This window comes from Micropterus dolomieu, linkage group LG17 (genome assembly GCF_021292245.1).
Source record: "Micropterus dolomieu isolate WLL.071019.BEF.003 ecotype Adirondacks linkage group LG17, ASM2129224v1, whole genome shotgun sequence".
NCBI lineage: Eukaryota > Metazoa > Chordata > Actinopteri > Centrarchiformes > Centrarchidae > Micropterus > Micropterus dolomieu.
The window spans coordinates 16,257,281-16,269,780 of NC_060166.1; the positions used below are offsets into that span (position 1 = coordinate 16,257,281).

Below are 12,500 nucleotides of genomic sequence, written 5' to 3' on the forward strand. Positions count from 1 at the left end.
ATATATATATATATATATATATATATATATATATATATATATATATATATATATATATATATATATATATATATATATATATACATATACACACACACGCACACGTACAGTGTACAAATACATTCGCCCACACACATTCAAGACAAATGTACATGTGATCGCACACGCAAATATCTGTAAGACCTAATATCTTTTTACAGATCCACTAAGAGGCTAAGACTTGATATCTTCATAGCCTTGAGGTGGATCGTTAACAGACTTGTCCCTTGTATCTAATTAAACAAAACCCACAGATAAAAACTCTTATCAGGACAAGCCAACGAGCATTTACTTGAATTAAGTGAGACAGTATTTCTTAGTCAGGATGAGATAATCCTTTTATACTCACAACAAGTCCAACTAGATTTGAAATCTAAATATAAGATTATCTCACTTACTCAGGTTTCTGCCATGAGAGATGGAGATTATAGAGCAATTAACACCGCCAGACTTTATCCCAATCTTTGCACATTATTTTTCATTTGAAGCCTCTTAAAAGGGAAAATTACAACAAAAAGGTTTATCATCCTTCATTAACTTACATGTGGCATTCTGTGTAGTGGCTGCTGATGCAGAGCGAGGCAACATTGCAGCAGAGAGTGGGGTGTGGCTTCCCAAAACATTTTACTTAACCAATATGATTGTGCTTCAAAATGGGAATGCAAACCCGGCCTTCTCCCCAAGGACCTGTCCCTGTTCTGCACACACGCCCACACATGTGCACACACTACACAGACAGACAGACACACACACACCAGTTCACACATGGACAGATTTCCTTGATCCTGAGTGTATGAGTAAATGCGCACCCTGTGAACGTAGGTGTATGCAAGCATGCATCTCACTACACACATACAGACTGCACCAAAATAACTCAAATCTGCCAACTTTAGCAGCAGCGCAGTAAGAATCTGATGTGACTGTCTTTGGCAGTACGTCAAACAGAAAATGACTAGATACAAAAAAAGAATCACTCAGATGTAACACCATCAGAGCCAACCTGCATGACTCTTGTGCCTCACAGTGCTGGCAAAACACCAAAGACACCAATATCTGACACATATGGCACAACTTTGATAATTGTGCCATATGTGTCAGATTTCGCTGTCTTTGGTACCAGATTGTGACACTGGAAAAATGACTTAAAAATGTATAAGGTATAAAAAACATAATCCGGACCAACTCAGACACTATACATCTACGCCCAAAGTAGATATAGCTACAGAACAATAACCCCGAAACATCATATTTACCATTATTGGACTTAAAGAAGCAGAAAATAAATCTGTAAACAGAGAACATACGTAATTAATGTGAAAACAATTAATAAACTGACTGATTAGTTGATTCATTAATAATAGGCTTTTCTCTGTTTCATAATGATGTAAACTGAAAATTTGATGATATTGGACTGTTAGTATGAAAAACAAGCATCATCTCTACGTGATGTTCATTTATCACTATTTTGTGACATTATTTAAACCAAACAATTAATTAGTTGGTTGTGTCCCTATATACAATAATACGGTATTTATTCAATTTTTCAATTTAAAGAGGTGGTATTATGCTCATTTTCAGGTTCAAAATCTTATTTAGGGGTTGTACCAGAACAGCCATATTTTTCCCATACTGCACATCTCTTTTCACCCAATGTGTTGTACACTCTGCAGTTATAGCTATAACTTTAGATGTGTTAGCCAACGTTTACAACAACTCCGCACTTGAACAGTCTGGGAAGTTACATTGCCTTGTTTATTTTAAATATAATTCACAACCAATAAAGCATACTTACAGGTTGTGGTTGTGAATTTCCAGCCCCAAACAGAGTCGGAGTTGCATCGTCTTTTAGGACAAAACGTTGAACTGTTGCTGGTGTTCTGACGATCTATGCTGCCTTGCCGAAAAATGTTACCATAGCGCAAATCGCTTGTCATCATATCGACGCCACACACAAGTGCCCGACGTAATGTTCAATGCGACACACACACCAGCGACCCACACAGCTTTCTCTTTTTTAAGTTAAAACTTTTCAACATTCCTCAGAATGTAAAGACAGATAAGCGGAATGAAAACCTTCCAGCTGTGTTTTCCTCTGCCGTTGTTGCTGCAGCGGTCTGTGTGACGGTGGGAGCAGAGGGCTCTGTGAGCGGGTGGCTGGCCGGCCTCGCCAGCTCCTCCCGCGGGTTGGTACAGGTTTCCCCTGCAGCCACTTGCGGAGCTCCGCGCATTTTTGTTCTGCCATCACTTCTCATAAATCTGTCTTCGAAATCTACACAGCTGATTTCTCACCTCAAAACTTCTCAGAAGTGGATTTAATGATGAAATTCCATACGAAAACTGTAAAATATAAAACTTTCTGTTACTAGCCTCTGTTTGGCACACAACAATGATGATGCAGTCAATAGTGACGATTCTCTCTAACCAATCAGCAGTCTGTTGTGTTTTCACGTTACATTTTAGTATCCCTCAGCAGGCTTGGAACCTCAATGGAAGTGAGGTGATACGAAAAAAAGTACCTGGAAGCAGGTACAGGTACAACATTTCTACAATGGAAAACCAAACAAAGGCGAGTCAAGCCAAAGGTCCTCCGATCAGACCCCGCTAGCTGCTTGGCAAGCTTTATGACGTGTTTTCATTGTGACCTCACAAGTAAAGGAAGTGAAGGGCTGGTCTACAAAGGAGCTTTTTTCAAGCGGTTCAGAGCAGTGCTTTCTGTGGCAGATGGGAACTCCCTTTGGGCTGGACTTTGGGCTTTTTCACTTTGCAAACCTGTTACATGCACAAAAAAAAGAGATCACCTCTTTAAATAAAAAAAGTGCACAGCGGAGTGCCTACGGTTTGTGCGCATTGACAAAGTATTAAAGTGGAGAGAAGAAAAAAGTCTTTTCTAAAATCTATTCTAAAATTGTTCCAAATAATTGAAAATTAGTATAACAACTGACAAAATATGACATGCTATACTCTAATTAGAAGCTACCCCCCCCCAGAACCCCGCAGACAGTTGTGTGAAGGGGGAAAAAGACAGTGTTGTTTGCTCTAACTACTGTCAGAGAAGATTTAACAAAACCTAATATAGTACTACATACCTTAGCACAGACTATCAAAGTACCGCTAATATTGTATGACATTAACAAAATAGCTTTCAAAATGTACGACTAAATCAAACAGACATACCAGAGGAATTTGTGCAGCATTTTTGCAGCAGAGCTCACTAAGCAGAAAAAAGGAGCCTTTCCTGGGAATAACATTCCAAATATGAATATTTCAGATCTGAGATTAACATTTTAAATAACCTCAAGAAATATGAGCATGAAATTCAAGGGCTCCAGAATAGACCCACAAGTACAATTGAGAAGTACAAGTACACACACACACACACGCAAACACACACACACACGTGCGCGCACAAACACACACACACACACACACACACCCTTCATCCCTACCGTAGTAGAAGTCTCCCTGTTGGTACATCATGAGTGTCTGAACCTCAGAGCCATCGTCTCTGCTGAAGGAGAAGGTTCTGGTGTTCTCTGGCCGGAACTGGTTTTTCCAGGAGCCTCTGAAGTAGACGGCGTTTACCAGGGTCAGGCGGGTCACGCTGCTGAAGTCCTCGGCCGATAGCAGCTCACGGATCTTACCTGGAGGAATTGATTTGTACAGTGTGAAAGGATATACATTCGTTTTCATTAGCCTAAAGGACAGCGCCTGCTGGGATGCAGCGTTTGAAATTGCACACCAGGATAAGGATAGAGATTTGTGCAACAGAGTTGGAAATGTATTCAGTATATTTTGCTTTTGTCCGATATGAAACTCCTCTGACAATAGTTACATGTCACGTTACAGTATGCTGGAATTGAAGATGAAATTATGTATTCTCATTATTGCCATCCATTCTTTTGCTCCCTTCATCTGTATCTTTCCCTTCCTTCCCCCCTCCCTCCCTCGCTAACTCACTCTCTGTATGATTTTCCACCCAGCTGTTGATCTGCTCGGCCACGGCTGCTGATTCGCTGAAGTCCACTGTTTCCACTTCAGCCCGGAAGTACTTCCTCATCAGATGCAGAAACTCCGGGTTAAAGGTAACACCTTCCTGCAGGAAGAGGCTGTTGGCAAATCGGATCACGTAGTGAGTGTCGTCCTCCGACATAGCTGCCGTCAGGTTCTGGAGCAAAGAGAACTCCATGCCTGGAGAACAAAGGGAGACATTCATATTCTAAACGTGTGTTTAGAGTACATTGCTGTGTAAAACATTTGTACACCTTCACCTTTGCCCGCCACACATGCACATCCAGCAATAGAGACTGCTGCATGTGCATGTATAGTCTCGCGCATGTTTGCGTGTTTGTTGTATGAGGCTCGTGGTTTAGATCATTCCACATACACTAATTATATAACATTAAAGGGACTACTACTATGGGTCAAGCTCCAAAAACCGCTGGAGCTTACATTTCCCATAAAGCAACTGGATAGCATCTTTCATTAGATCCCACAGCCCATCCTAAATGTCGTTTTTCAAACGCCACACCTCTAGTTTGTAAGGCAGGATTTCTGCTAAAATTTTATGAACGTCAATTTGTAAGCCCAAGCCAAGATAACCCTGCTGACATCATCACAGTATTTTTTTACTTTGGAAAGCTTCCTCCAGAACTACAGAAGATATATACAACTGTTTTCACAGGCTGAGTAGTCCATCTCACGATTAAACGAGTAAACTGAACATGTAATGATTTTGTAAAAACGGCACTTGAACTTCCTTTGCTAAAGACTTTTACAATTTAGATCCAACTCCTCTTCCTTCGCCCACCACTGACCCTGATGCTGGTGTACCTGTGTTTATGAATGTGTCTCTTACCTGGCAGCAGATGGCTGAAGCCTACAGCCTGTCGTATCTCGTCCAGTGAAGCTCCTCTGGCTCCCAGCTCCACCATGCCCAGGGCCACAGCCACACTCAGAGGAGAGAAAATAATGTTATCCTGATCGCCCGCTGCCTGCAGCTGGTGGTACAGTCTGACTGAGAACTCTGATGTAGCGTCCTCTGGAATGTCCGCCGCGCCGCCACCGTAGCGCAGCACCAGGATGGAAAGGAGGAGGAGCGGGGACAAAACGTCCAGGATCAACATCGCAGCACAGGCCACAGATAACTGCGTGAAAGAGGGGCGTTTGAAGAGGAAGGTCGGTTGGATAGAAAGAAAAAGAAGAGAACTTTAATGTGATGATGGATGGAAGGAGGCATAGACAAGGGAGACGAAGGGGGAAAAGAGAGAATGGGAAGTGAATGAGGCAAAGAGGGAGGGAAAATATGTTTGGAGGAAAGATGGATGGATGGGGGGTTAAGGAACAGGAAATGAGTGATTGGGGAGATGGAGGGGGGGATGGGCGGCCAAAGAGGTGTGGAAGGAAGGACAATGGATGGAGGAAAGACAAAATGATTTGGGGAGGGATGGAGCCAAAAGTAAAAAGAGGAGGATTGCAGAAAGGATAGAGAGGTGAAAGCAGAGAGAAGAGAATTGCAGAGGGGAGGGAGAGGGAGAGAGAAAGAGAAAGAGAGGTAGAGAAGATTGCGTTAGGCATAAAAAGAGATGAAGGACAAGAGGATTTTGTAAGGGAGTGAGACAGAGATGAAAGAGAGAGAGAGCAGAGGAGAGAGACAGAAAACACACGTCAGTCAATCGTTCTGCCAATTTAATCTGTGAAGGCAAAAAAGGAATGCACTGATAAACAATCGAATGCCCCCCCCTTAAAAAAACGGGTTTAAATAGTGGTGTAAAATGAAAAACTGGCATAAAAGGAGAGAGATTTAATAGAAAAAACAAAACAGTTACAGACTCAATTGACTTTAAGTGAAAGGCAGTGTGTCAGTGAAGAGACAGAACGAGGGGAAAAAGGTAAAAACACACACACAACCTGAGAGTTATGCACATGTAAAGAAATAACAGAGAGAAAGAGATGGAGAGAGAGAACGAGGCGATGAGATATAAACAGGAATGTGCTGTAACTACAGCTGTAATGCTGACTGCAGTCAGTATTGCTGTTCGTAGCACATCTGCTAGATGAGTTCATACATATTTTATGGCCATTCTTATCATCTTGAGTTAAATCAGCTTCTTTTAAAATCTGCTTCACTCTCTGTGTGTTTGTGTGTGTGCTTGAGCCTTTGTATGTGAACGGACGAGGTTATGTCTGTACAGAAAGACTGATTAGGAAGAGGCCTTTAACCCCCCTTCCCCATCCTCCATCCTTCCCCTCATCTTTCCTTACCATCACACTCCTCGCCTTCTGTTTCATCTCCCTTCTCGCCCGTACGTTATCTATCTTCACTGATCTCCTCCTCTCTCTCATGTCTCTACTTTCCTATCTTTTCTCCCTTTTAACCCCGCCTTTTGTACCTTTTAAAATGACAAGAAATGTACACACACTGCACCATCCCTCTGGTGCTGTTGTTGCCAGGCAACATTGTTTTCTGCTGCCCAAACAAAAGAAAAAGACAGAGTCAATGATATATAGCATAAAGAGAGAGAGAGATAGAGAAAGATATCGAGAGACGATGATAAAATGTGAAATAACACGGGACATTTGTTTGGCTGTTTGTCTCTGCTGTGCTGTCATCATCATACAGTTTGTAAAGAGGATTCTATTAGCAGTCCCATGCAGCGCTGGAATCTGCTGGCTGCTACTATATGTGTGGGATGGCAGGTGACTGTGGGCACAATGTACCTGAGTGTCAACAGCAAAAACAATGGGCAGCAGCCAGAAAATTAGTGCCCCATCCTGCTGTGTACTGTCCTTTTCCTTTACTGTGCTCTGGTATGTGACAAACCTGGGGGACATGTCAAATCCATTAAAGGCTTAGTCTGGTGATACATTTTTTGTTATCCCATGAAAATACCAAAACCAACAATGAATTGAACCTATTTTACTATGCAGCTTATTCCTCTGTGCCATAGACCTCTATTGTTGTTTAGAAACTATTAAAAGCACGTCAAGGAGCCACACTGTGTGACATGCACTGGCTGACATGTTCCTTTATTACTATAAACATGGGCACTGCGTTTTATTTTGACTCAGTCCCACATAGAGCTCCTAATCTCTGGCTGAAAATAGTTCCCAAACATATGCAAAAAAAAAATGTTCCCCTGTTTGAATACAGTTTGCAAATACTACAATTCCCAGCTTCCTTAGGAAATTATATTTGTTTTTCAAAAATGTATTTATTTGTGAGTCATTTTAACCTTATCCTTAAAGCAATGCAATTTCCAGAGTTGACCACCCCTGTCTACATTTTACAATGAACTAGGTTATAAGATCTGAAGTATAATTCCTCATTCTCTTGCAAAAATACACATCACTTCCATTTTACGTCCTTCCAAACTGACAGTCAGGATATCTTCTTGTTTGTTCTCCGTCACTAAGTATTCTGACAAACTGCTTTCAACAAGCATGACACTGACCAAACTGCCAGCTGGATTTGCATCTGCTTAACTCAGCAAATAGAAATTCATTTGAGTTCAAAGAGTTTCTTCCCATGGATATTGTTACTTTTGTCAGCCATTTTAAAATTTAGTCTCAGTCTTAGTCCTGTGTCAAGTGTCCTTGTTAGTTTTAGTCATATTTAGTCCACACCTATTTTTTTAAATCAAGTTTTGGTTGACTAAAAGTCTGGGTATGTTATTCTGATTTTAGTCAAAAGAAAATCAAAAGTATTTTAATCTAGTTTTAGTCATTAACCGTCATTTTAGTCTTTTCTTACCCATTAGTATAATTTTGATAAGCATTTTGGTCATTCTGATCTAACCAAAATAGAGATATTTATCATTTTAGTCTTTATTTCACTCATCTCACTTATAGATAAAATGTTTTGCAAAATTTGAATATTAGCTTTGTTCTCATTTTTATTGCAAACGAGACGTTAACTTACCTCAATTACCGGGTGGTTAGTTTTGATATGCCGCTTCAAGTTCATAGTGTTTTTTCCAGAAATCTTTAAACCACATTGCTATATAATTAGGCAACTGTTTTTTTTGTCCGCCTCACTGTATTTGAAATGGGACCAAATATCTAAGACCTAGCATGTTGTGTTCATCACCAGACTTCGCCTCCTCCACAGTACAGTTTTCCTCCCACGCCAGGTGTCGCCCTCAGTCGGCCAGCGTGAAAAGCACAGGAAGAAAAAAAATACACTGAATGACCACACTGAGTGAAAATTTAGAGGGAGAAAATATGGCCTGTAATATTTTGTCTCCTCATTATACTGACAAAAGAGAGTGATGTTATTAACGTTTTTATTTTATGAATTACCTTTTAGTGTCGTCATTTTTCATCAACAATATTGCATGTTAATATGGTCACAGTCAGTGTTTAAGGACATTGGCGCCGTCTCGTCATTGTCTCGTTTTAATCAGGGAAACAAAGGTAGTTGACAAACATATTTCGTTTAGTTTCATCAAACGAAAGTAACCACGGAATACCATGGAATAGAGTCACATGGCACTTGCACTTTGCTGTTCGTGTATTCATATGTGTGGACAATTTGTGGAGTTGTGCACCGCGCTGTATCAATACAATATGGTGACTTTGGTCATATTTAAAAGTTATTGTCAAAAAAATACAATAAAAAGAACAAAACCAACAAGGAGAAGATCTTTCAAACGTTTTGTGCTTGTGAAGCTAAAGCCTGATATAGTAGTTTATTTTGAGTCTGTCCCACATACACCATTGGGCTGCTGTAAATACTCAGTGCACCAAATGTGTATTTATCCGCCTCTGAAATAGTCCTCGCAAAAAACACAATTTACTCCTGTTTGAGTAATGTTTGCAAAAAAACTACAGTGCCCAACTAGTTTAAGAAATGACTTTGATCCTTCTAAACTAAATTTAACTATATATATACTGTTCTTAAAATGTTGGAGCAAGAGACAGCGCAGGGAAGTCAGAAAGTACTGAGAGATGGACTGATGCACTACTGGTTTCGGTTCTTTTCATGGGACTTGTTGACAGTAACAAAACAATAGGATTTGTTGTTTAATGCGTCCATTCATCATGTCCAAAAAGTGTAAATGGAATCAGGGTAGGTTAATGAAGTCCTGTGATATAAAAATACTGAGAGATATTGAAGATATTTAATATGATCATATATTAGGTTCAATCTGACTCATTCAGTAGCAGGTAGGTCCATCATGTTGGCAGGCACAATAGGTAAAATGAGCAGGTAAAATAAGCCTTGTTGCTTTCGTGATGCACACCTTCAAATAGATTTAAACAGAAAAAAATCAAATGACGCCTGAAGGCACAAAACCGATGTACTGCAGTTAATATACTGTTAGCCACACGTGTTCACCTGCTCTCACATGTCGTGCTGTGAGTCAGACATTGCAGAGAGAGTGAGAGAGATCTAGAGAGAGTAAAGAAAGGCTGAGGGAAACGAGGGGGTGGCTGGCAGAGATGTAAATGGAGGTAATGTTTCTGACCTTCTGAGCTGTGGGAGCTGAACTTTTCTGAGACAGACAGCCCTGCTTTCTGTAAGGAAAGACCCAGCCATGCGGTTAAGCCAGGGAAAGTAGTGTGGAGCATCATTGTGTGTGCCCCTGTGTGTGTGTCTGTGTGCAAGTGTGCATGTGTGTGTGTGGATGATAACACCATGGGTGGCTGGCTATTACTTGTAATGGTGACACCATTCTGACCTTTTGAGTTGTGGCACGCTGTGTGCAAGGGAATCCCACACTTTGCCAGTTCGGCCATTGATGACTATGAGCCCAACTTCAATTCCGGTGGGGTTCCCAGCATGCCTCCCAGGTAAGCGGGGAAACCCAACACCCAGCTATAAAATGTTGTCTTGTGACTAAAAGAATTGAATATGTCAGACAATCTTTCATGGTTTAAGTTGCAAGTTTAATCCTGACAACTTGATTAATTCCGTGCAATTAAACTCACTGGCCTTTAAAAGCAGCCTCTAATCTCTCTGTGTAATCCTAATTCTCAGACAGAATAGGCCAGCGGTTGACATTTCGACAATTAAAATGTGACGTCACCCAAATCCACTGCACGCACGTTAATCCTTACTGCCATTTAAACCCAACACCTTGAGACGGCATGCTTCGGAGGCCAGGGGAATTTATTAAACATGGACATCCTCATCCATGGTTCAAATTCACAGGTACACACACACACACACACACTTTTAAGTACATACACTTCCAAGCTAAAGTTACCAAGGCAACTGCAAGTGATGGACATTTTTCGTTTTGCCAAGCTGACGGAGAGAATTTTTTACCCTTAAAAACATTTCTTCCTCCTTCCGTGTAGGCAGATAAACGCTCTTTCCTTTTTTCAAACTACTCAGCATTTTCTGTCTCGCGCAACCCCTCTCTTTGCAAGAACTCTTCACACCAGCTCCAGTTCTGTCACTCGGTGCACTCTCTGACATTGTCTGGTACAAAAATACACACACACACACACACACTCCCCAGACTCACATCCAGTGAAGTGACTGCACTCAGTAATTTTGCAAAAACAAGGCAAGCTCGTCGACTTTTCTCTGGAAGTGATCACTATGGAGCTGCAGCCCCAAGTCCCCCAACAGTTTCTCCCTCTTAAGCCCGCTTCTCTGCTTCAGCTCAAATCACAGCAGGCTGGTTCACTTAGCCTCTAAGTACACTTCCAAACTTACAAAGCTCATATGCGCTTAGATGAATTCTGTGAAAGTGCTAACATCCCATTTCAGCTAGGCCTATCCCTCTGGGAATAGACTGCGCAGAATGATGTCTATGATTATCTCTGGCCCCCAAAAAACCTTGAATTTCTGCAATGGACTCTGTGTTAAAAATGCCAGGGTATCTGCTTATCATTCATGAGTTTTCCTCGGAGGTGCCATAATTGCCGCTTTCTACTTATTGTTCTGGTCTTGAACTGAGTAAAATGCAAGACGACACATGCGCACTCACACTAATAATGATTAAACCGACATCATTAATCTCAAATCACTCAGGTCTCTGTGAGTGTCTCACTTTCTCCCAGTTTGATTAGACACCCGTCTCTCACCCGCTGATGTGGAGACTCCTGAGGCAGAGCAGAAAATGTACACAGGTAGGCTTCAATAGAGCCCACCACTTTAACTCCATTGCAGTGTAGGAGAAAGGTAGCACTAAACTTCTAAGACTTCCATTACTGGGCCCAATAAAGTGGATACATTTCATCAGTCACGTTGTCCATTCTGCTCACACCCCTTACTTGCACCTACTGTAGCAACAAGGCAGCAGCAGTGAAAGGGTTAAGTGGCCAGTCTCTCACCTAGAAGCTCATTTTGGAAAACAGCTTTGTTTGTAGTTTAACTGTATTACATTTTTTTTCAGTGCTTGAGCCCAAATATTCACGCCACAATCAACTTCATTGCTAGGGTACCCACTGATGAGATTTACCTGTCTGGTTTACATGTCTCAAAGCACTGCACTCATGAGGGGATAATTTTATTGTGTATAGTTAGTTAGTTATTGATGAGACAATTTATTACAGCACCCATTTTTTTGTGATGGCAGAATCTCAAATCCAGAAAGATTTTAGAACATTTGGTCAGTTTTACTTCATTTATTTATGAGTAAATGATAATTATTAATTGTTCAGATAGAAAGTCCACCACTGTGCCTTTTTAAAGGTAAGTAAACTACCACTTCAACATGATTAGGTTACAATATTTTATACTGTGCATGTTAATCATCAACAAAATCCTCTAAGTTTTAACATCTTCAAAAGCAGTACCAAACCGCTTCCCCAAAGCAACAATCCTTGCTGCCATATTCACACAGGTATTTCTATGAATAAATTCAGGGAATTATTTAAAGCGTAGGCCCAATATTAGAATAACATGTAACACCAGTTTCATCACCAAATAAGCCTGATGATCACTAGGCCATCTATCCATCTGCAAACCCAAGGTGGCTGTGCTTTCCTTACTGCGACCGTCATCGTGTTATTGTCAAAGGTGAAGCTTAAATTCACATCACAAATTTGTATCACAGCTAATTAGTTAAGTTTTAGTTAAGTTTTAGCCACTAGACAGGAAAATCTGCGAGGAAACACTGAGTTTTATCTTATAAAGTAGAAATAGTCTCGCCAACAACTTCAGGATCGGCTCATTTACTGCATTTCATTTATAAAGTGGCCAATTCAATTAATTTAATTTCCTTGTGCATATGAAATAATAACATTTCATAATAACATTTCACACTTGATTATAAAATCAAGTGTGAAATGTGTTATAGATTATTTTCTGCAATTGAGAAGGCAACATGAGAAATGCGCTGTAATACACAAAGCCACTGGTAGTCTTGTCTCACTAATAGTGTAGGGACTGTTTCATGTGTAACATACCCTCCTGTCTTTATGGATTTCAGGGAACATCAAGAACGAAGGCACAGTACTTGGGATTTCTGGTGCGGTCTAGTTAACTAGTACCTGTTACGTTTACA

General features: G+C 40.7%; 1 protein-coding gene across 4 annotated transcripts in view; it reads right to left on the reverse strand.

Annotated features, from left to right (window-relative positions):
• Positions 1-12,500, reverse strand: part of serpini1 (serpin peptidase inhibitor, clade I (neuroserpin), member 1) — a 20,685-nt gene that overhangs the window by 3,371 nt on the left and 4,814 nt on the right. For 2 of the 4 annotated variants that reach the window (XM_046074793.1, XM_046074795.1), the window contains 3 exons: positions 4,895-5,183; positions 3,997-4,227; positions 3,486-3,680 (listed from right to left, as the gene is read on the reverse strand). In XM_046074793.1, coding sequence (XP_045930749.1) covers positions 3,486-3,680; positions 3,997-4,227; positions 4,895-5,183 — 715 coding nt within the window. Of the gene's footprint in view, positions 1-3,485; positions 3,681-3,996; positions 4,228-4,894; positions 5,245-12,500 lie in introns of all 4 variants that reach the window. The other 2 variants (XM_046074794.1, XM_046074796.1) reach the window with 1 other exon arrangement.